Genomic DNA, 26,082 nt, shown 5'->3' on the forward strand with positions numbered 1-26,082 from the left:
AAAAATATTTTTTTTTGGTTTTTATTTCTTGTATTTTCCAACCTGTCCCCCAGTTACGCACATCTGCCCCCAGGCTTGCCACACCAATATGGCACTGTGACCCATGATATGCCTTTTAACCCTCTATATGCCACTGTGCCCCATGGTATGCCTTTTGACCCCCTATGTGCCACTCTGCCTCCAGAAATGCCTTATACCCCTATATCCCATTCTGGCATTTAGGGGGTTAAAATGCATATTATGGGGCAGAGTGGCATATAGGGAGGTATTAGGCATTCCAGGAGGCAGAGTGGCATTAAGGGAGTTAAAAGGCATTATATAGAGCACTCTGCCTCCAGAAATGCCTTATACCCCTATATGCCACTCTGGCATTTAGGGGGTTAAAAGGCATATTATGGGGCAGAGTGGCATATAGGGAGGTATAAGGCATTTCAGGAGGCAGAGTGCACTATTAAATGCCCCCTTAACGCCACTCTGCCTCCTGAAATGCCTTATACCTCCCTATATGCCACTCTGTCCCATAATATGCCTTTTAACCCCCTAAGTGCCAGAGTGGCATATAGGGGTGTAAGGCATTCCAGAAATGCCCTACACACACACACACACACACACACTTCCAATTTCCTGCTGTATTGCCGGGGCAGCGGGTTGACGTCTCATTCCGCGGCAGCCGGAAGGAGGTGGAGTTGGCAGCGGGGGTTTGTATGCGTCCGTCGCAAATACCTTCCCCGGCTGTCAGAGATCAGGAACTCTGGAACTCTGATCTCTGACAGTCGGGGAAGGTATTTGCGACGGACGCATACAAACCCCCGCTGCCAACTTCACCTCCGGAAGCACCGGTAAGTGGGGGGGGGGGGGGCGACGACAGGAGGATCCAGGTCCCCTGCAGCGGTGCGGGGGATCTGGATCTTAGTCTCCTAATCAGACCTCTATTTGAGGTCTGATTAGAAGACGACCCCGATTATAAGACGAGGGGTATTTTTCAGAGCATTTGCTCTGAAAAAAACCTCGTCTTATAATCGAGCAAATACGGTAAATAAAAAACAAAATCAATGTGGATTCAAGATGTCCATCGCGACCAAACCGAAGAGAATTCTTTTCAAATGTGTTTGAGATTCCAGGCAATGACAAATAGGAAATGACATCTCAAGTCCAGGATGTTACATACAGGTTTGTCATCTCCAGGCTGGATCGAAACACTCCATCGCATTGAGATTTTTTATTTCATACTCAATAGTTTCTGCTGGATTGTACATTTTTGTCCCGTTAGCCATTTTCCTACCATGCCAAGGCTGCAGAAACTGTTCCTTTAGTGAACAGCCAGCAATGAAATAAATAGTTATCCCTGAGACCTCATTGAAAAGTTTATTTTCATTTAATAGTCTCCTTAATGCAAGCGTGAGAGTTAATAAAACCGCAGGAATACTGAATGAAAACGGGAATTTAAAGGGTTTAGGACAGCAGCTTTTCTCACAACCCAGTTGCTTGGGTTGGATGTTCTAGAATTACACAAACATTCCAGAACTGAACGATCTGATAAGGAAAAAGTGAAAGTGTTTTTAAGGGCATTGATAATGGAGTTTACTATATAGTACAATACTGTATAATAACAATTTACATAGCACCATCACATTCCACAGCGCTGTACAACGGGACCGACCGAAAACAATTGGCTGTTGTAGAAGAACCAGAAAGACAGCACTTCAAATATAGGGGTCATTGCTACCGAGACCACATGAGGGCATCTGGTTTTTATACAGATGTTTGATCTCCTTGTATTTCCAGTTTGGCTGTCTATTACTTAAACACTCCAACTTATTGGAGAAGAGATCAGTGCTTAGCAGCTGGAGGCCATAGGCAGACGTGACCCACATTTCATTTATATTGCACGCAAAGCCCAAGGAAAAAAAGAAAAATCAGAGTGCAGCACAAGAACACCCCACATCTCCCTGAATCACGTAACATTTCACTCTTCAAAGCAGAAGCTTTACACAAAGGGTTAAAAGGCAATGATTTAAACCAATGTAAAGAATATTTCAGCCATAGTAACAAACATACTGTGCATACTGAGCTACAAGACAATTATAAACAGAATATGATGGCAGATAACCATTCGGCACATCTAGCCTGCCCATTTTTCCTGATGTAAACAGTGTCCTTGGGCAGGTCCTATAGCGAGGATAGCTTTAAGTCTATGCCATGCCAGTTTAAAATTCAATTACTGTATTAGCCTCCACCACTTCTGCTGGAAGACCCTTCCATTCATCTACTACCCTCTCAGCAAAGCAGAACTTCTGTTACATCTATGCCTCGGACCCTCTAGTTGTAGAGTATGACCTCTTGTTCCAACATTGCTCCTCCTGAGTACTACGTTCTCATGTCAGCACTCTTCATGCATTACTGCATGAGATACATGGATGTGTAAAGACACACACACAGTGCAGTTCCATGATTTACTAGGAGACCATTAGGGCCTTTTCTTTAAACATACTGCAGATATCCATACATTAATGAAGGAAAGCTAGCAGTTGGCTGTGGGCATAACAAAATATGGCGTAAGCCTGCAATCAACTGCATGCGCAAACACCTAGGAGAAGCACCATCTGTACACGCAGAGTACCTCCTGAGTGCAGGAAGAACAGTCAGCTAACGCAAGGATAATGGAGACCGAACGCTGACAATGCATGGCTCTTTAAACGGATCAGCCTGATGTATGTCATGCAAGCACACTTCCTTCTCGATACTCCGCTAACATCCCGTGTGTACCCTAGAACCTCACCAAATTAATTTAATCGCGCACGACATATAGTCTAAACAGACATTGGTGTATGGATGATTCTCTAACAAGTGTGAAGATACCCAGACCAAGAGGCTGCGGCTAAGGACTGGAAACATCCCCCTGAGTTCTGCGAACCTATTGTTTTACTCCATCTATTTATATTCTTCTCCTGCGTTATAAATACACGCTTCCTGCCTGTCTGAACAGAGCTTCCCGAGCTGTCACACGTTGGCCAGAATGAACTCTTAACACAGGCATTGGTAGGTTGGGTGTCTCGGAAGGGACCTCCTTGTTCGGCTATTGTAATGCATTGATATATTGTTCCTCACCCACAAGCCATCGCCAGATCTGGAGTAAGGTGCGACAAGCCCACCAGCTATTTTTGGTTTCAATTGAAATCCCCGTTTGTTTTTGTTGTCCATTTATAGCAAACACGTTCCGTTTCATTTCAAGCGATCGTTGCATAAACACTAGGAGACATTTTGGAATGTGAAAGATGTTTAAACATTTAGACTACGGCTCGTGGAAAAATAATTTGGAAGCTGAAGCCACAGCGATTTTTATTTTGCAACATTTAGAACCTAACCAGCTAATGGCAATGGCAGAAGAGCTGCGAATGTGATATCTGGATATTTTTGAACTACACCCAAGCAGAAACAGCTATTAAGTCATTATGTTCAATTAACAAGGAAAACAACTGAAACCTAATTTTTGAAACATGTACTTAGAGTATCCAGATGTGTCTAAATACAATGCCAACTCTTAACAGCATGTGCTCCTTGACCAGGTCCTTTGCATGCACCTCCTAGACGTCCGCAAGGAGCCTTTCAGAGACATGGTGTTGGACAGGTGGTCAGGGAGCCCAAGCTCAGTTGTATTGTATGACTTGGTTATTTGACTTCCGTACCCGCTGGCTGGGTCTCCTGGAAACTTTGAAACTGCAAAAATCAGCAGCGCCACAAAGATACTAACCAATGCTGAGACCACTATGCAACCCCACAATTACCAAATCATTTCAACTCCAAGGTCACTTGGTACAAAGAGAGGAATTCTGGTGGAAGGTGGTGAAGATGGAGCAATCACCATGAATGTTCCAACGGTTTCCTAGTAATTTCACCAGAATTGGGTTTTATACATTACACCACCAGCTACCTTTAGAGATTTATGCAAGACTCTTATTCCACGTCTTAATTAAAATAAACTACAAAAGTAAAGGGGAACATGGAGTGTTTATTCCACAGCTTTGTCCATCTTGTCCTTGTAAGTAGTAATACTACTGCTGGAGGTGGCTGGTCATACTCATGTAGAGGCAGCGCTGTGACTGACACCCGTGTTCCAGGAGCCTTCACAAAAGCGTGAAAATACCGTGTAAGCGCTACCCCTTTCCAAAGCTTGCCAAAGCTCTAGAGGCAGAAATAGCTTACCTAAAACAGCCACGGGCTGAACATACACAGCCACCCAACGACTCATGAGAAAAAAGCACCCTAGAAATACATTTTATGGCAATATGAGAAAAGGCTGAATCTGCCATTGTGAATGTGACCTGTTATGCAACTCCATCACACAATCCCTCACCATCGCACCTATGGAGCAGCGCTATGGAAACGCAGTCCTCGCCAACAGATCAGGTTTCTCGCTTAACTGAACGCCAACGTTTGTACAGAATCCATCACAATGCATAATCCCAGGGGTCTGGCAACTGGAAATCACAATTTCATGGCAAATGGCTACATTTTGTGTCTAATTCTACATCGTATCCGTCTCCCACATTATAAAAAAAACCCCAGTCCTTCAGCAACACAGTAACACAAAATGTCAGCACAGCTCAGGTACGGTATCTTCATACTGAAACGCAGAAATGTCACTCGTGTGCAGACATCAATACCATTCGCACATTTTCACCGAACACAACCAAGAGTCATTGCATAATTATATAGTGTTTATAAACGTCTCATTATGCAAACTGTGGGTGTCATTTTATAATAAATATATATTATTTTATGTCATTTTATAATAAATATATATACATATATACACACACACACAAACATATATACACACATACCACACACACAAACTATATATAATATACATACACACAAATAACGTGTGTGATATATATTTATATATGGCTACATATATGAAAATCCACACACAGATACATGCACACGTAAACAAGTGTGTGGTTTATGTGCTAGCAGCTGGAGTAAACAAGATGTCCCCTGCTGTGGGTAGAAGACACTAACAAACACACACACACACACACACAAACATGCCCTACGCATAGAGCTGTTACCTGTGTGAAACACAACGGTGCTTTTCCTGTATCCTGAAGGTAGGCGCAGGTTCCGAAGGAGTCCGCTTGCGGTCAGTCGCACACGCATATTGGATAAGGAGAATTTAGGCGACCATAACATGTCTTCAGAAAGAGTGGAAATAGGATAGCAAGCAAGAAACTGCCTCCATGTACTACAGCATGCTATATTTTTAGCTCAGCTCTGAGGATCCCAGCCAGTAGATGTACGGTAGGGCAGAGATGTAACGGCAATTCAGAGAGAGGTAGTTCATTCCATCACCGTGACAGCGAGGCATACACATCCCAGAAAGCAGTAGTCCACTATGGAAATGCGTCCAGCAGCACTGCCCAAACCAGATGTTACGGAAACAAAGCGTGCCCTTAGAATGAATCCTCCTCCCCGACTCCGAATTACATCACACCACGTCCATGCAGAACAATCTATTATGCAGAAACGGCTGAGAGAAAGCCGTTTAACCCCTTTCACCAGCGGCAGCAGTCATGGATGTACTAAAAGCATTAAAGCCAGCCGCTCGGTGCATTCATCTTACACCTCCCACCGTGCAGCACTAAGACAACACAACGAGGGATAATAGCACACAGGGGAAAGGCAGACAGTTGTTGTTAAGAGCTTACAATCCGAGTGGGCTACAACGCCAAACACTGCAGAGCTGGAAATGCTGGATTTGCGGAGCATCGGCTGTCACAGCCCTGAGGTGTTCAGCGATGCGATTAAAAGGAGAGGAAAAAAACGCGGGTGGCAGGGAAAGCGCTGCCACTGATCACCTCCCATCCATCGCTCATCCAGACAGTCACCAAGACAATGAATTTAATGAACCTAACCACTGCCTTAATGTTCTCCTCCAAGGCAGAATGCAAGGGGACCTGTGACAAAATGGTGGGAGCCGGTTCAGTATTTATCCCTCCTATGTGTATGATCACAAGGAAAGGGCTGGAACCGCAGCAAAACGGCCATGCACGGCTTTCGCCGGTCCCCTTACAACAAAGGCACAGGGGGTGAGACTAATTGGGGACAAGGAGAAAACCAAAGCCACTTAAACCACTACTGCCATGGAAAGCCACTTTCCACTCCAGCACACACCTGACAATACCCAATGACAGAGCCATCAGTCCGGCACTAGAAGGAACAAAATGATCCAGTGGTGTAAATTGTACAGACCGATACATAGCACAAAACTATTAATTACGCTGCATTCACATAACCAACCCCCCCTCCCCATTTACTACATATTTGCTGCGACTCCCATTACAAAGCCGATGTGGAAAATGACAGGGCTTTAGTAGGACTCGTTACTCTGAAAGCAAACGTCGCTCCCTTTGAATCCAGGCATGGTTGGCAACGCTTAAACGACAATTTGTGGTTTTTTTATTGGCAGCCCTGATTTACTAGTTACGGCAAACACTCCCTATGTCCTAACCCTACTCTAATAGCTACCTATTGTAGGAACAAAACAAGTCTGACGCGGGAGTGACATCCCGATCCAGGCAACAATACACACAGACAAATAAAAAATGCACAGCTTACAGCAAGCTCCATACGTAAACGCACCGCTCCCGGCCGGCCGGAATTTATACATAACATACATATGTGTGCAAAATTGACACATTTTATCATTCAGATTCGAGGGCACTGCTAAAGCGCCCGGCATGTTCATAAAACAAAACAAGGAGTGAGTGTGACGCCAGCAAATACTATATAAAGCACCTATCTAAATCAAACATTTATACATCATATGGCCAGTTTACACTCCACCTGCTCCTTGGCAAGTAATATAGCGAAAAATTAACACCAACCAAACTTGGGGTACTTTGAAGCATAAATATTGGGAAATCCATCATTCTCTGTCCCTTTCACATTACAGACCAAAGTAGGGCTGCAACTAACGATTATTTTAATAATCGATTAATCGGCCGATTATTTTTTCGATTAATCGATTAATCGGATAAAAAAAAACAATATGCAAATTTTTCGTTTATTTAAAAGAATTTAATGAACTGGATGTTAAAAAACAACTTAAAATTTACATTAACATTCTTATTTTGTTATGATGTAATAAAAAACAATATTTTCAAAGTACAAGAACCCAAACACAATATTTATGAAACAAAATAACCCCAAACATTCTGAAAAGAGGTGGACTATTACTGTTCAAGAAACTTTGCCCCAGCACTTTGCACTTTGCACCCAGCACTTTGCACCCAGCACTTTGCACCCAGCCCTGGCACTTTGCACCCAGCACTTTGCCCCCAGCACTTTGCCCCAGCCCTGGCACTTTGCATCCAGCACTTTGCACCCAGCATTCAGCACTTTGCACCAGCACTTTGCACCCAGCCCTGGCACTTTGCACCCAGCACTCAGCACCCAGCACTTTGCCCCAGCCCTGGCACTTTGCATCCAGCACTTTGCACCCAGCACTTTGCACCAGCACTTTGCACTTTGCACCCAGCACTTTGTACCCAGCACTCAGCACTTTGCGCCCAGCACTTTGCCCCAGCCCTGGCACTTTGCACCCAGCACTTTGCACCCAGCCCTGGCACTTTGCCCCAGCCCTGGCACTTTGCACCCAGCACTTTGCACCCAGCCCTGGCACTTTGCACCCAGCACTGGCACTTTGCACCCAGCACTTTGCACTGTGCCCCTGCACCCAGTCTCCAACTCTGCCCTGCACCCAGCCCTGCCCCCACATTCTGCCCTGCCCCCACACTCACACTCTGCCCTGCACCCACTCTGCCCTGCACCCACACTCACACCCTGCCCTGCATCCCCACCCCCACTCTGCCCTGCACCCAGTCTCCCACTCTGCTCTGCACCCACACTCACACCCTGCATCCCCTCCCCCACTCTGCCCTGCACCCAGTCTCCTGCCCTGCACCCCCCACCCCCACTCTGCCCTGCACCCCCACCCCCACTCTGCCCTGCACCCACACTCACACCCTGCCCTGCATCCCCTGAAACCCCACTCCCACCCCGCCGTGGACCCCCACCCCCGCGAATCGCTCTGTGCGAATGGAGCCACTCGCACAGAGCGAACCGCTCTGTGCGAATGGAGCCACTCGCACAGAGCGAACCGCTCTGTGCGAATGGAGCCACTCGCACAGAGCGAACCGCTCTGTGCGAATGGAGCCACTCGCACAGAGCGAACCGGAACACGTCACATCCGTCACGTAGCTAGAAGAAGGCGGAGACTGCAGAGCGTGTAGCAGAAGCGGGGAACGCTCGCGGAGGTAAGTAAAAGGAGCCGAGTGCTCCAACAACGAATTGATCACTCGATTAATCGATAACGGAAATCGTTATCGATGATTTCCGTTATCGATTATTATCGATTTTATCGATTCGTTGTTTCAGCTCTAGACCAAAGATAAGTATATGTGTTGAATGCTCAGATCATTCTAAAATGACTACTACCAGTGAATATTGAGTATTTAGTGTATACGGCTGCAGTGTGTACGACTGAAGGCCTGTAACTTTGGGCCTCTGGATTACTGAAATTACACTCAGGATAGCCCTATGCCAATCCCATGGATGTTCAAGAACAAAATACAGGGGCTATTATAGAATAGAAGGATAGAGGTCCGGCTCCCAGGTGTCTTTTATACAGGTAAAGAGCCGAGATTAGAAGGACTCTCTTAAAAGGGAGTGCTTCTAATCTCAGCTTGTTACCTTTATAAAAGACCGCTGTCCACAGAAACAATCAGATTCCAAACTCTCCACCATGGCCAAGACCAAAAGAGCTGTCCAAGGATGTCAGGGACAAGATTGTAGACTTACACAAGGCTGGAATGGGCTACAAGACCATCGCCAAGCATCCTGGTGAGAAGGTGACAACAGTTGGTGCGATTATTTGCAAATGGAAGAAACAAAATAACTGTCACTCTCCATTGGTCTGGGGCTCCCTGAAAGATCTCACCTCGTGGAGTTTCAATGATCATGAGAATGGTGAGGAATCAGCCCAGAACTACACAGGAGGATCTTGTCAAGGCAGCTGGGATTAGAGTCACCAAGAAAACAATTGGTAACACACTACACCGTGAAGGACTGAAATCCTGCAGCACCCGCAAGGTCCCCCTGTTCAAGAAAGCACATGTACAGCCCCCGTCTGAAGTTTGCCAACGAACATCTCAAGGATTCCGAGGTGAACTGGTGAAAGTGTTGTGGTCAGATGAGACCAAAACCGAGCTATTTGGCATCAACTCGCTGTGTTTGAAGGAGGAGGAATGCTGCCTATTACCCCAAGAACACCATCCCCCATTGTCAAACATGGAAACATTGTGCTTTGGGGGTTTTTCTGCTAAGGGGACAGGACAACTTCAACGCATCAAATGGACGATGGACGGGCCCATTTACCAACAAATCTTGTGCGAGAACCTCCTTCCCTCATCAGGGCATTGAAAATGGATGGGTATTCCAGCATGACAATGACCCAAAACACACGGCCAAGGCAACAAAGGAGTGGCTCAAGAAGAGGCACATTAAGGTCCTGGAGTGGCCTAGCCAGTCCCCAGACCTTAATCCCATAGAAAATTTGTGGAGGGAGCTGAAGGTTCAAGTTGCCAAACGTCAGCCTCAAAACCTTAATGACTTGGAGAGGATCTGCAAAGAGGAGTGAAACAAAATCCCTCCTGAGATGTGTGCAAACCTGGTGGCCAACTACACAAAACGTCTGACTTCCGATTGTCAGTGAGGGTTTTGCCACCAAGTACTTAGTCATGTTTTGCAAAGGGGGCAAATACTTATTCCAGAGTAAAATGCAAATGCGTTATTCTGTCTCACTGATCAAATATTCCTACCATTAAAATTATAAAATGATCATGTCTGTCAGTGGGCAAACGTACAAAATCAGCAGGGGATCAAATAATTTTTTCCTTCACTGTATCCGAAACACCTGGCTGTATGTAACCTCAAGTTTGTAGCGACACGTTATGCTTCAGCAGCATACAAACAAATAATGAATATCTTGTGTGTAAATATCCTGACAGACAAGCGGTATTATATTTGTCTTTTCTGTACAGATCTGCCAGAGAACCATAAACACGCTTTACAGCCCAGAGTTTTGCTTTAGTCTCTCAGTGTTTAGTATTCAGCTGTTGCAGTGCTTTCAAAGCCTCAAGAAAGCATAGTTAAAAGGGCCTGCGTATGAGAAGTGACATGCTTCGATTCCAAGAGAAAAGAGACAGTAAGAGGGTCATGCTTCAGGTAAAGTAAAAAAACTGTCTCACGCGAATTGCATAAAAGTACACGTCAGAGACGAACACAATGACGGAGGCAGAAAATCAAAGCCAAGAGAAAACTAGCTGTGCTTAAAATATGGAAAAATATTTAATTTACAAATATTTAATTTACAAACTATTTACAAACTATTACAAATACACTTAACCCGACACAAAAAGAGTAAAAAAATCCTTATAAAAATATTACGCTCATCTTAAATTTTTATATGTAACCGAAGTGGTTGTTACATTTGGTTATTCTTGAAAGGCGTCAGCATTGATGTGAGATTCACTGGAAACCAAGTTCTAAAACATGAGATTTAGGTATATCCAAATCAAATAGTCTCCAAAGGTTTGCAATCATAGTAAAGAATTTGAGTGCTCGGCTCTTCTTGATGTGCCTTCAAAATGACAAGACACTAAACCGATCGAATCAAATGGTTTGAGAGAAAAACGGTCAAATGGAATATATGGATGGCCACGTTTTATAAGAGGGTCCAGCCCACTCAGACTCATCTGGCCATATATAATGGCATCAATTGAATTTGATAGTAGGTAGTGAATTCAGCATCTTTGTTTTTACTCTTACGATTAAATTCTGGATTTCCTAGAAACATGATCTTAACTGTCTGAAACAGAAAACGTGCAATTAGCTAAACCTATTGGTGTGCATGCCGCCTGTTGCTGGCATATAAAATCTTGCTATTGCTCCTTATCAGCAAGGGCGAGCATGAGGAGAGGTCTGTGATGGCACTGGACAATGGATGCTGTTACGGGTACCCAAGGAACCGCTGCCCTAGCGTTAGAAAGCCTGTCCATGTGCTTCTAAGAGTTGACATTTATCTATTTCCATTCAGTGGCAGTTAAGACATGTTCAGCAGGCAAGTGTGGCACAGGGTTTAATCTTAACCCAACCACTAGAGGAGGAGGGGGCTTCAGGAGAGCATGAGCAACGCCTCTGTGTTGAGACTCAGCATAGCTGCCACACGTCGGGAGGCAAGCAAAGCGGGCAGCAGGCACTGAATAAAACAGTCTGACTCAATGATTTTAAAGATTCGTTGTTCTGCTGTGAGCTGCCCCTTATAAATGCATTTATTTATCGGAGAGATCATATTTAACATGCAGTTCTTCCCACAATAATAATGTTTGAGCCACACAATACTACAATATGTTGCAAAAATAAAACACATAATTGCTTCTTACCAGCATTTGTGATTTTGGAATCAAACCTTCTACTTAAAGGCACAGAAGAAACCGTAGACTTTGTAACACCAGCAATCACAGGACTTTTCTTCGTACCTACTGCAAAATAAATAATTCACCTTAGAAGCTGAAAAGAACCATAGTTGACATGAAATTGAAGACATGTTAAAAAATAGCAAGAACTACGGTTCTTCACATTTAAATAGACTGCTGTGTTTTTGGTTTTTTTTTTGTTTTTTTTTTATTTACAACCATATCGTGGTATGGAATTTGCGGTCTAGAGATTTCTTGTAAAACCAGCGCATCCTATAATCTCAAGGATGTTCCTTATTGAATCAATAGGCATCAGCTGTGACAGCTTGATGAAGGTCTTTGGTTTTTACAGGTAGAAACTAGCAATTACCCATTTGCTCCATTGTTCTGAAACATGTTTGTGGAGTATTATTGAAACACTGCCAACACCCATATTCACATCCACCGATATGCATTTTATTGCAGTTTTCAGCTGTTTTTCTCTTTCTATTCTGCCTTACTGGAGATGCCTGACCTGGAAGATCCTAAACTGAAGCTACAGTACCACTGAAATGGAGCACAGGGCTTACAAGATTTGTACTAGATTGAACTTTTTGCGTAAAATGTATATTTTACTAAAGTGTCCATGTCAGAAACCATCTTCTCTTTTGGACATCTTTCTGGATACTTATAATCGTGTTTTTTGATGGAAGTTCTGTAGAGACAATACGTATATAGTACCTGTCTGGGTAACTTTGAGAGACTGAGACCTTCCCCTTATAAGTGCCGTTTTGGGAGGTTGCGCGCATGGACCATCGTTCTGCCTCATACATTTTGCTGGAACTTCTTCGGTTTTGAGGCTGCTTGTAGTGGCTGTGAAAATAGAAGGTTGTATGTTTACATGATACAAGGGCATATAATCCGGATGATTGCAGCACAATTACTCTACAAGGTGTAAGACAAGACAGGCTTCTCCATAAAGCGATCAAGCCTAAGCTTTAACTTTAGGAGAGATACATGGAGGAATACCTTTACTATATAGATGTCTGGGGTCTATTCACTAAAGGGAGAGTTGAAAGCCTGCAGGAGTTTGGCCTTCATAATGTATAGTAAAGTCTGTGTGTCACCGATTGAACTATGCATTATTCAGGGCCAGTTCTGCCCTTAACTTGCAGTTTTAATTGAACCATGAACAGAAATAATTCTTCACACTTTAAAGGGCAAGTAAGTTATTATTCCACTAATGGCTGCCAAATCGCAAACAAGAATAAAAATCATTGTGGTGATAGAATGCCAGGACCGTTTGTCTGTAAAATATAAATGCGAATTAATGTCACGACACGCAGAACTGTAGGATGGGCTTCATGTCAGGCATAATTGCCAATTATATTGTTTAAAAATAATATCACTGGAAATATATCAACAAAAGGTTCTTATTCTAGTACTATATTTTGTAGCATTCCCATGACCAAAATGACAATGGAAAGAATGAAGTCATCCAATCCAGAGTTAACATGTAGCAGGGCACTCAAATAACTCATTAAACGGGTTGCAGTTAAATGGAGATAAAGAGGTCTACTTGGCTGAACGTGAAGAAGCTTTATCAGCGGATACAGTCATAATCTCACCCGTACTTCTATGTGAACCACACTGCAGGACCGCCAGGCACCAGTCATGTTACTCTGAAGTCAACTGGATGCCAGTTGAGGAAACCAGCATGTCTACAGCACAGGTGGGTCATTGGAGGGTTATCTCACAAAAGTGATCAAGCATTGATTACGTTTCTAAGTGAAAGGCAACGTGTGTCACAAAACCACTGGTAATTGAGATAGGTAGATACAAAGAGCGTAAACGGCTACAATGTACATGTTCCTTAGCGACAGCAAGAGCACGGGCAACGCCAACACTCCGATAGTAATCTCTCAGGAGGTTTAACGCAATGCCAACATGGGGTATATTAAGCCATTTCATCTCACTATGTATTGTGAACGGTGACTCCCATAACGTTTTACCTGTGAGGATGACGGGCAATGGTCCAAAGCCCTGAACAGGAGTCTTATGAACACTTTCCAGACATGTTAGTGTACGTATTTCCCAAAAGATATCAATCTAAGTAGCATTGTTTTTCAACAATGAAAAAACCACTGTTGACTTCCCGGCTCTGATTGCATGTGTATTCTATAAATGCTTACTAGCGTACCACACGTCTAGATAGGAAAAACTGATATAGAACGATCAAGCCAAGAGAAAATAGTGTCTTTAGTTAACGTTGATCCCTTTTATTGGGCCAACATAGAAAAAGGGGAGACATCTGAGGTCCCATAAGCTTATGTAGCATCTATATCTATGTTGGCCCAATAAAAAAAAAATAACTAAAGACCATGCAACCGTGAACACTACAGCTCTAACAAATAATTGTCATTCAAAACAAAATTCAAAAAGGTATGCTATACAGATCCTGATCACAATCATACTTGGACAGATCCCTTGTTCCAGATGCGAATGTCACAGCCTACTTCTAGGCTTGATACATACTGTTGGAATTAAAGTGCAGGCATACCCCAGATTAACGTACACAATGGGGTCCACAGCATGTATGTAAAACGAAAATGAAAGTGAAGCACTATCATGCAGTTGTGTGTCCGTTCTCACAACGCGATTGTATGTAAACAGGGGAATGGCTGTGCTTTAACCAAGTCCCTACTAACGAGTCCTTAACGTGAATGTCCTTAAAGCGGGGTAAGCCAGTATGTTCTCCAGCCTAGCTTGTGATAACTCAGAGGAGGCTTCTTCTCCAAAACCAGGAACAATTGGGACCAGAGGGCACCTAACTAAATTCTTTGACGCTTTAGGTTTGACACTTGGTCAGTAGGAAGCGTTTCCCCAACATAATATACGTTGAAGCGATATAGAACAAGGAAAGACTTACACAAAACTACAGCTTAAAGTTGAAGGGATGTTTCAGAATAGAACCTCAGCCTGGTTGCATAATGAGCGACGGCAAATAAAACCACAATTCTTGCTGCATTTACTAGGATTCCCATAATAGACCATTATATGAGCTACAGGAACAAGTTAGTAAATTGTATGTTAAAGATCTGCTCTTAGTGCAGGATGAGAGCCCACTCTATCATTAAAGGGAGTGCCTTGGGTCTCATACAGTGTCACCAAAGAATTCATATTAAATGACATTAGTACTTTAATATACTTAACGCCATACTTTAGCCAGACTGTGGAAAGAAAAGCATGTAAAGAGAAGCTGCAGCGCACGCTCAGTCATTCTTGTACCCCTTAAAACCAATGGAAGAGATTCCTATGTATGTGTACACACACACTTTTTGCTGGCTTGTGTTGGAGCTGGCAGTGGAGGGTATAGCGTGCATGTACCTTGGCAATCAGGAGATGTGTTCAACCAAAAACATCTACTTAAACCTAGAATCGAGGGGGGAGGCAAATACATTGAGGGGATTCTGTCTCCCCAACATGCATCTGCAAAAAGGACACTCCGCTATCATGTGCATTAAGGTGCATGATGAACGGTACGTCCTGTTAAATATCAATACACTGTAACCTATCACCAGGACACAGTAATGCAGTAACAGTATGCACTTGGGTGTAAATAAAAATTACATTTACAGAACCCAAAGTGTTAAAGTACTAAACCATGTAATAATGCATTAATGGAGTTTTCATCAACTACTTTCCAGTATGCATTAAAATCCTAGCAGCCTGCCAAGCTGTACACATGTGCATCCACGCATACGTAGAGGGCATAACCACTGAAAAATTAAAACTGTTGTGTCGTAGAAGCGTGCAGACGCGTCCTGCTGGGATTTACTTCATATCCGACGTATTGATTTGTGTTTCATCACAAATGCAAAGTACAGCAACAGCTTTCATTTCTCTTATATACCTTAAGCCCTCTTGTAACGGAGAGGGAAAAAAATCTTAAAGGAAAAACAGAAACTTGCTTTAATTTACATATTAGGAAACAAAATCCCAGAGTGACCTACTTCTTTTCCCAGATAAAGCCAACAAAGGAATTATGCAAAGGGCGAACGATCCGGCTACGACCAAGGTCAGTAAGGTTTCGTCACAGCGTTTTCCTGAATCATAAAGTAAGATCAGCGAGGAATTGACGGACACAGGCGAGGGGAACGCATTCTCCGTGCAACTGCGATGTCCGCCTGACACTGTCATTTAAGACACGGGATCAGCACAAGGTGAAAGATAAAAAGCCATCAGCCATGTTCACCTCTGAGCTCCTCCTAGCCGCTCTCGATGAATTAGAGTGGAACGTAATCAGGGGCTTTGAAGCAAAGGGCAGGACACATTAATCCAGAATGAAAATCTAACTAGGAAAGGCGACACAGGGGAAGGCGTCATAATCTTGGCCACATGGTCAAGACAAGCTTTTGTTTCAAATAACATTCTATGTGCAATATAGTGGCCGTTTGTCTGTGATTGCAATGGAAAGAGTTAGACAATAAGCACATTTAGAACGTGTTAAAGGCTCCCTTTCACATGCAAAATCCACACAATTGGTTGCCGTTTCTGATGCGTCACAAAAGTCAGATTGTCAAAATTTTAATGTCAATCATCATTTTCCTAACGCACTACAGAGAAGATCAGAAGGCGGAGAAAACGCAGAAAAAACTAGATTCAAAGCTTCAGAAAATAAGCAGATTTCACATCAACTATTCATTTAAGGCTTACACATAGCTTTTGACCCATTACCGGACATCAGCCCTTCTTCTCTCCCCGTTGATAACTTAGTGCACCGTTGTGACTTTCCCCATGCCAGAATCCTCCAGGACACATACAAGTTTATACAATCAGCTGTCCCGTGACATGCAGTGCTCAGACATGATGCGTGAAGTGCCCAGTGACTAGCAGTGACAGACGTGAAGCACACACGGAACTTACACCTGCTACTCAGCGTGCTCTTCTCGCTCTGAGTGCTGCACACTGATGACACGCTTGAAGTCCTCTGAAGGGTGGGTACTTTAGATGGTACTCTCGGTCTAGGTTGCGATCTTGTCAAGACTGCTGCGGAAGCTTTCACAGAAATTGACTTCCGTTTGGGAGAGTCTAGTACTATCCCTGGCGGAGATAAGAAGTTTGGATGAAACACGAAAGACGGGAAAAAAACTTCTGCACAGGTGATAAGACAAACCAGACACATAAAAACAATTCTTCACTAGATTGACCTCGACTCCATCTATCCAGGATCCAGCAGTCTGGACCCTCACATGATCAACATTGATTTTAATGGATCCAGCAAGAAGTCTTTAAAGAAGCTAAACATTGCAAATATATCTGCTTTTGATGTAACTGGCAATCCAGCTTTAACAAAAACAGCCCAGGTAAAAGTCACCAGATTATTTAATGCAAAGTATCTTAAAGCATGGCACAGAAAACCAAAGAATCAGGATATTAGGACATTTTTGTCCTGCACAACGCCCTTTCGCTAATAACTTTAGATTCAACCAACCCGGTCATTGTAGGCGTGCAGGCTGCACTTGCATACCCGTAATATTATTTCCGTTTCACCAATAATAGACAGAAACACCAACAAGCATCTCAGACTGCATATTAATTAGCGATACCAATCTCATTAAGGATAACTATGTTAGTCCACACACTTTTAATCAGACCAATTTTTTTTTTTTAAGCTTTTAAGAAGTTCAACCTCTGTTTATCAAGTCAAAAAGGTCACATGCTGAAATCTTTTTTCTTTCCTGGTAAATGCTAAAATGATGCACCATTTTTCATAGGATGGACAAAGTATACAATTTAAAAGGGCTTTAGACATAAGAGAAGAGTGCACAGGGAAAGCACTAAGCCACGGCCTAGCAGAAAGAATGGGTCTAATTCAAAGGTTTAAAGGAAGTGAAAAATCGCGATGCTCTTAAAGCACCACTTCTTTCCATAGACTTCAAACTGGGTGTTGCGCAGAAATGTGGAACCTTGTACCTTAGCACTTTACATTTCCATGGTGCAGGTTTTGCAAATGCATAGGAGGATCCTGCAGAATATCCCATATGCATTGCCTTAAAACACATCTCCTTGCATGTGATATACTTACCACCAGTCAGCTCCAGCATTGGCTTGGGGAACACGGCAGGCAGGGGGGCTACACGCATGTGTAGCAAGTACTCCCATTGATTTCAATGGCATGACTTTCTGCCACTGATTTGACCTACAGAACTTAAGTAAACTAAACATCACAAACTTAATGGAACACTAAGGCTTTCTCTGAAAAAGGTATACCGATAACAGGAGGAAGGCCAAAGGTCTCAATTTACCATCAAAGCCATTGTATCTGGCAGACGACCGGAGATGAAGCCTAAAGCGAGTTGGCCATAGCACAGAGTGTTTGTTGCATCCTGGGGTCTTGTAGGCCAACACTGCTGTTCTGTGACCATCGGGGAGCATCCATGTCCGCTGTCCAGAAACTTGAGGAGAAAGGGCCATGCCTGAAGGCCCTGTAACGTGTGCAGGGTGACTATTAAACGGAAGTATTAATTACCAATCCACTTTCCGGAATTCTTCCATTTGTCCGGCGTTCCACTTCTAGATCCTGTGGGTCTACATCAAGCCCATCAGATGTTGACCTGTCACTTTAGTTAAAATGTTTTTTCCCGTTTAAAGTCAACTTGGCATTCAGAAGATCGGCTTTGGGCCTTTGCACCTCGTATCATATGTGGAGTCGTTGTGCCTTCCTGCAGTGACTTTGCTGCACTGCACACCCCTGTGTATTTCTTCTTTGTCTGATACCTCTTTGCCATGCCAACAATCGCACACCCCAGGGATATCCCGCGCACGGGTGGTTGGGATAAAGGGAGTGATGTCAAATTCTATGAAATACTATGAACGCGCACTAAAGGGGCAATTTTTAATGATTACCACATTTCCAAAAACACAGCAACATTGTCTCCGTTTTAAACACCAGCTCAAGAATATATCATGGTATATAACGCTATATTTTTGCCTTATGCCATAAGGACTAGTGGTGAAAGGGCAATTAACGCATACCATTATTCGTACGCACAACATGCATTCTGATTTTGTTAGGGCAAGTTTACAGCATTAACCCTAGGCATTAAAGCAACGCACTTATGTATACATACTACATAAATCATATTATATATTTATAATAGGGTTGCAAAATTGGGCCCTATCAGTGACCTCATTCTAAGCGGTGTAGCAGTAAACACAAAATAAGCACATATCCAGAAAACTCTCCAAGGCACAACGAAGCAAAATAACTATAAACACTACTTTACAGTATGCGCGATTCGCTATTGTTTAGTTGATCAAGAAAAATAAGGCAAAGAGATTGACATACTCTATAAAGACATAAAATGAACCGCTCTAGACACATTCCCTGAAGAAAAAGCCCTTAATAACAGGGTGCAGTTCTCCAGAGGCCTCCCTTTTCGGGATGCAGGGGGTCCTGCCGCTGTTGTGTTGGGCTAGCCACAATCACTGAAAACTGAAAGTAGGGGGGAAGTGGGCGTGTCTCAGTGCCACCCCCACAACCTGGAGACTCTCCACTGTGACTCTGAGACCCGGAGAAGAGGTGCTTCCCCCGGAGAGCTCCCAGCCATGGTTATGCCTAGCCTACGCGTGATCAAAACCCGCTGTGTAGAGCACTCTATGAACGCGTTCACTTTGGTAAGGACATATCATGCATGTAGAAAACTTACACATTGCCACAAGCTGCTGCGGTTTTTTTTTTGTACGGGGAATTTCAGCAACTGTTCTTTGCTTTTAAAATAACAGCAATTTAAGGACCACAAACTTCCTAGCGTTCCTTTATCATATATCTCCCTCTGCTGTCCGCTCTCCGCTGTACACTATGAATCCGGAGACGCGCGCTTCTTAAACTCACAGTGGCAGTTCAACTGAAAGCCACAGAGGGACGACCTGTAGCAGGGAATTAGGATTCCTTTTCAGCCAACTAACCTTACAGTGTAATGACTGTAACAAAAGGTGGCAGAAACAGCATATCAAGAGATTCCGTGTAAAGGAGACTGATGTATGATCTGCAACTAAAGACTGATATATTGAGTAAAAATAGTTACTGAATAAACATATTTCAGTCAGTCTACAGCATATGTCAACATACTAGAAGGTATTTAGGGCTCCTAACGACACAGACAACATACAGAAGAAGTGTATGATGCCAAGCAACTGAGACAACCATAGTACAAAGTGGCATTGCGCATGCACAGTCAAGATACACATCAGTATGCGCAAAGGTCACTTAAAGAATTCCAGTATGGCAATATAAAAACTAGACCCCATTTAGCATAAGGGCTTATTCACTAACAGGATGGTTGTATTTCTGTTTCAGTACATCACTATACATTATGAAGGGCCATCAATGATAGATTCCTCCAGCCAGAAGGCTGAGCTGGTCCTGCATAATGCAGTGTGTGAAGGAACTTCACTGGATTAACTATACACTGTACAGGGTTCCCAAGCTCTTACTGCAGCAGAAGCTCACAGATTCTGGCCCCTACGTCCAAGGAAGTTAAGGAACTAAAACAATTCTCCAGCAAACCCAACTTATAAAACTCTCTTTATTGAATAGACCCCATAGTGTTTCACCGAGAGTGGATGCTTCAGCACATCGAAGATGCCAAAATGTTTTCACGTCAAACTCTAATGGAGCTGTCTACTCTAGCTGATTAGACTGTCCATGGGTGGGACCGGCATAGCCAAAGTGTTGGGATGGAGAAAAGTAACAATATCACAATCTGCAGATTGAAACTGATCTCGTCTTGCATGGATCAAGTCAAGCAAATAAGCAGATTGTTTCGGTTAGTAGTCGGTAAACAAATGTTTTCACAGAATCCACATGACCGTCAGGTCGGATAGACTTATTGATGTTATTGACGTTATTGACGTACGTGCTTTGCCTGTGGATCACATTGGGTTTAATCATCAGGGAAAAGCCTGTGAGAAAATTACATTAGCTGAATTGGGAACAGCATGCCGATGACAAGGCAGTAAGGAAATACTCCGGGCACAAATGGACGATGAAATGTTAAGACTGCTTATACAAATGATAATGATTCATATGTTGGGGCTTGTAATTATTTAGTCATTCTTGAATGCTACCTGGAATCTAAAATCCTGATCATACAGTACTAATCACAACGATTCGGCACACTGTGTACAAACTGCATGCTCAGCTCTGCCCAACCTGAACATTAGGAGGAATCAGTGGCGTACTCAGGGAGGAGGAGGCGCCACACATTGGTCCCAAGTCTCCCGGAAACCGCCGCTCTCTCAAAGCTTCCCAATCTTCTCCACCGACCCCTTCCATGCAAGAAAAGAAGCAAAGCTACGGGGAAAGGAGATGTGGACATGGAAGCGGATGGTGGAGAAGGTAGAGAGACATTGAGAAAGTAAGAGCGAGTGTAAGTGTTTTTACATTTTAAAGTGGTGGCGGGGTGCCAAGTCCGATCTCTAGCACATTAAAGCAATACCTACAAATATATGTACTTTTAATTCTCTCCTCTGAAGGTTTAATCACATGAAAACTCTTGGTGCACACTTGCAAGACCCTTGTGTGCAAACATGGGAAGCGCTCCCAATAAGTGACGCAAAATCTCAGCCCATGGATGGGGTGCTCACAACTGCAGCTTCTCCCCAAGTATTTTTTTTTCCCCAGAGGTTAAATGAATGCATGTGCAAAGTATTTACATACGCATTAGCTGCTCAGGAGACACCGGAGTGTCCTTAATTTTGCTATTTTATTAAAGGCAGATATTGAAGCCAAACTTCAGTCCTATGGGAAAGACTGCAAAATGTTGCTGACTCAGTCTACTTATGAAAGTGGTAACAATAAGTTATCACCTAAATCTCTGTCATTTGTTAAGCCCATTTGGGCCAATTCAGGGCTTTGTTAAATGCTGAAGACATTTGCAGATTATGCTGAAACCAAACACAAAAAGCATGTTGAGACCTGCATGATTTACCGGAGAATAATACATCAGAAAATAGCTCCAACATAAGTAAATTGGCGCACACAGCAACATTTAGCCAAGGAACCCCGTCTGCTCCTTCCCAACGGGCTCTGCAGATTCTTCTTGCCCCCAGCTCCGCAGAACTCAAAAGCAGCACGGATCATGGTCCAAAAAGATCCCCGTTGGAGCGGAGAGCAGGAAGACGACATAAAGGAATAGAGCTGAGCACAAAGGGTTATTACAGTAACTTTGTATCGTAGACTGGCTTCGTTTTTTGTGGCATAATAAAAGCAGATGCCCGAGCCTGGAGTGATATTAAACAGGTTATATAACCACCTATTATCGAGCACCTGTAAGATTTCGAAACTCTGATACATGCAGACCAGAAAGTATTTTGGCAACAGTCACTTCAGCAATGATTACTTAAAGCCCCAAGTTATAATCTCTGCCACATGTCTCGGCACGCATTTTACCAATTTGTATCGTTCGTCACAAACTGGAAAATGCCGCAGTCACGACTGAAACACGATAATGACACCTTGTAACAATAAAATCAGAAAGGCAACCTAAAGCGTACAGGTGATAAAAGTCACAGGAAAAAGGTCCTCTTTATTAAAGAAAACACGGGTAGCACAGCTTATACTCTATCAGAGGGTGGCTTGTTGGGTAAAGCAGATCGCAACCTCCATCCCGCCAAAGATGTCCTCTCCTCTTAAACAAGTCAGTTACCAAATTCCGATCCAGAAAGATCTTTATCACTGGAGGCTGAAGATCTGCCGTATACAGTAAAAAGTCCCCAGATAACTAGCAGATTTGATAAACATGATAACTATTGGTTAACAAATTAAAGACTGCAAGCTTTTGAGACTATCTAGGTCTCTTCATCAGGTATATTATATTTCAGTTAGCAATATCAGCATCATCTTTAGCAGATTGGCTCTATCTTTACCGAGATAAAGCACGGTGATCTGCTGTGTAATTGCACTATAGCCCCGGCTCAAAAGGAAAACTAATGGACCCTTTTCTTGTTTTCGAGTAGACAAGCCCATGACAGGACTCTACTATACACATTCCCCCATCCATCACAAATTGCAGATCATAGATGATTCACGCTGCCCTATACGATTTAATCAGGATTGAAAATCTTACCAGTAAGCTTTTGTGTGCTTGTCTTGGGAGGGGAAGGCACCTTGACAGTTACGACATTCCTGCCAGTGCTACCTCGCCTCTGATCACTTGGCAGGACTCGGCATTTGACGGTAGACACAGGTTGGCCGGTTGTGTTCCTCAGGCAAGAGAGTAGGTTCTTATTCAGATTCCTTGTTGGAGTCGCCAATTTCACAGACAAAGGCTGAAATAAATAAGTACGTTTGCATTTCACTCTCCAAAAATACTTGAAAATAGTGCAAGCAATAACATTGTTTAAGAGCTCAACATCTTGTGGTTATTTATTTAGCATCATATTCTGTAGTGTAGTACAATATGTATGGGTTCATCTGAAAAATAAAAAAACCCTGCAATCAATTAGTGATGCTTTTGATGGTAATCCCTGCTTCATAACTAAGTGGGTAGGCAAACTGGAAAAGGCCTCTCAGAATCTGCAAAAAGACAAAAACAGAGCAAATTGTATAATTTATAACCTAGATTAAGGTGTGCTTTGTATCGATAACATGTTCGTATTTTAACCTCACCACATAGATAACAGAAGAAAATTGTTGATGCAAGGATGAGTGTGTGTGTGTGTGTGTGTGTGTGTGTGTGTGTGTGTGTGTGTGTGTGTGTGTGTGTGTGTGTGTGTGTGAGACATGGTAAATGCTAAAACGCAGAACTCAAAATTATTCAGTCCACAAAGCGATGTTTAACACTAAAAAGTAGCAACAATGCATTAAAATCAGTGAGCGCGGCCCAAACACAGAATAAAACCCCAAAAACAAGGTTATTTTAACACCAAGAGCAGACAAACCCTCCAAAGGCTGGTAAGCAGCCACTTGATGGGAGTCCTTGGTTCGCATTCTAGATTAAGCAGGTGGGAGCATTGTGTTTTGTGAGTAGGAATTATGCAACGGGGTCCTCATTTGGCTCCACTGCTTATACATAACTTTCCACAACAACAAATGTTATCTTCGGACAGATCAGACGCACTGATTTCTTTACCATGGAGGAATGTGTTAGAGGCGCGTTAAACCCAGGTACGTGCACACCAAGTTATGCCAACCGCAGAGCAAAACAAATAAGTAATTAGATGCAAATCCTTCTGGCGCTCTCTCAGAGACAATCCCATTTTCCGAGGAGCGACTAAAACTCAGACGGTTCCAACAGGGACTACGATGTTCCAGCCTTAGGCTTTCAGAAGGTACCGAGGACTATTAGCAAAGTCAGGTGATTATATAATGTTCTCGGAGTACTAAATCCTACGAAATATACATTTAGAAGACTGTTCTAGGTGTGTGCCCTCCTGAGATGCATAGATACTTTATAATTACATTTAAAGAAAAATGACTACAACTACAAACAACTACAGGCCTGCGCACTACAGAGAAACAGACAAGCAGGCAGAGCTTGGATGAGTAACCAAATACGGACGAGAACAATTCAGCATACCAGTGAGATTTATTGTATATATTACATATATACACACGTCAAAAAAACACTGCTAATCTGCCACATGAGCCACCTAAGCATAAAACTGGATCAAAGCAGAGTCAACGTGCTTAATATTTGGTTGATTTGCCGACTGCCTATCAAGTCAAGCACCGCGCAGAAGATATTATTCTGCAACCTTCCTCTTTATCATCTGTTTAAGTATTATAGTTTAATTACTTCTGCCATATATCGTACCACATCTCTAAATCATCTTTCTGTAAGTACAACACAGCTCATCAGGAAAGTGTCTCCAAAGCCAACAGCAGAACCTTTTGTACATTCAAATGCATTTTACAAGCAATCCTTTTCGGTTCAATCCAGAGCAACAAGTTGCTTCAGAGTTTTGGTGACATTTGAGAACAAAGAATCACCGCACAAAGGGTACTTTATAAAAATAAACGATTTAGTGTTATCGCTGCCGTCGTGCAAAGAGATATAGGTGACACCTATTCAAAAGGAGCAGATTATGTAGCAGGCCGCATAGACGGAAATAAGGACTTAATTAAATGCGAAAAAGGGCGAATCTCACCAATGGAATTTAAAGAAATAAATAAGTGAGCATGGAAGCCTCTATGATTACAAGTTTTGGTTAAAACAAGAACTTCAAGAGAGAACGGCTATAACTTCTGCACTGTGCTACCGGAGACATTATAACCACACCTGTAATTGGTTTAATGTAGAAATCACTGCTTGCGAGTGGGAAGATACAAAATATCTTGGGCTTTTTTGGTCCTTTAGCTTAATTACGAACATGCCAGGATGCGCATGAGGACGACATTCTTTCCTGCTATTCACGAAGAAGAGTCTGCCACAGAGAATCCTCTAAATTGTAAGCTTGCATGCAGGGCCCTGTTAGCCTTAGTCTGCCAGCTCGAGTTTTGTCACACCATATGAATGTATTTAGCGTAAGAAGCGCTGCGGAAGTTGTTGGCGCTACACATATGTACACAGATACATATACATTCATAAACACACACACCATTACAGAAGATATGGTGGATAAAAGGTGATGGAACCCCTTCCATTTAATTTTAAGGGGTAGTAGAAGTATTATTAAACACTCATCTACAGACACCAGACAAGTCAAAAGGCTTGTTTTTTTCCCTCAGAAATCTCATGGTGCTGCCACAACCACAAGGGATTCTGGGTAGGCACATGCAAATAAGGTTACCCAGAATCCCTTGTGGCTGTGGCAGCACCATGGGATTTCTGAGGAGGAAAAAATGAGCCTTTTGGCTTGTCTGGTGTCTGTAGATGAGTGTTTAATAATTCTTCTACTAATTATATATACACACACGACACACATATTATATATATACACACACACCTAATGCAACAGTAAAGTTTCTTTAGACATGTAACTATCCTTCATGCTGGGCAAAAATAGGTTTTCACTCAAGTGATTGTATTATTTAAGGGAACTTTCCGGCTTGTGCAGTGCCACCATGTGCTACTCTCAAACCAATGTATAGCCATGCATAGCTCATACTGATAAAGGTAGATTTTATTTGGCTTGGTGAGTGGAATTCAGTAGCCTGCGCAGTTCTACCCTGCACTTCGCTCATAGCCATGTCTACAAGAGGACCTAAATAAAGGTAAGGGGAAAGTGGCATGTTGTGGGTCCTTATTTGCATGTCTGTGCCCGGTACCCTTACTGTGAGTTCTGAATGTATATGAAGGCTTATTTGGAAGTAAAACTCAAAAGCAGAATATGAACCCAAGAGGGTTTTTAAATCTATTTACCAAATAAGCTAAAGCTGCACTGAAAACCCAGTGACCTCTCTGCAGCTCAAGGTCTGGGCCTCCAGGACACAATTATCTTCCTGCAGGTAATTCACACGGTAGCCAGTAGATGGCAGCAGGGAGTTAGCACAACACACAGCTTAGCTGCGACATGGAAAATGTGTAAGAATGAGTTGCGCAAGCATAAAGGAATG

The 26,082-nt window shown here is 43.0% G+C and overlaps 1 protein-coding gene across 4 annotated transcripts in view; it reads right to left on the reverse strand.

Moving 5' to 3' along the window:
- MTUS1 (microtubule associated scaffold protein 1) overlaps positions 1–26,082 on the reverse strand; it is a 79,812-nt gene that overhangs the window by 26,725 nt on the left and 27,005 nt on the right. For 2 of the 4 annotated variants that reach the window (XM_053458943.1, XM_053458937.1), the window contains exons 3-6: positions 22,652–22,853; positions 16,446–16,622; positions 12,261–12,392; positions 11,508–11,606 (exon numbers count right to left, since the gene is read on the reverse strand). In XM_053458943.1, coding sequence (XP_053314918.1) covers positions 11,508–11,606; positions 12,261–12,392; positions 16,446–16,622; positions 22,652–22,853 — 610 coding nt within the window. Of the gene's footprint in view, positions 1–5,075; positions 5,415–11,507; positions 11,607–12,260; positions 12,393–16,445; positions 16,623–22,651; positions 22,854–26,082 lie in introns of those variants that run through there. The other 2 variants (XM_053458952.1, XM_053458961.1) reach the window with 2 other exon arrangements.

Source organism: Spea bombifrons, chromosome 1 (assembly GCF_027358695.1).
Source record: "Spea bombifrons isolate aSpeBom1 chromosome 1, aSpeBom1.2.pri, whole genome shotgun sequence".
Lineage (NCBI taxonomy): Eukaryota > Metazoa > Chordata > Amphibia > Anura > Pelobatidae > Spea > Spea bombifrons.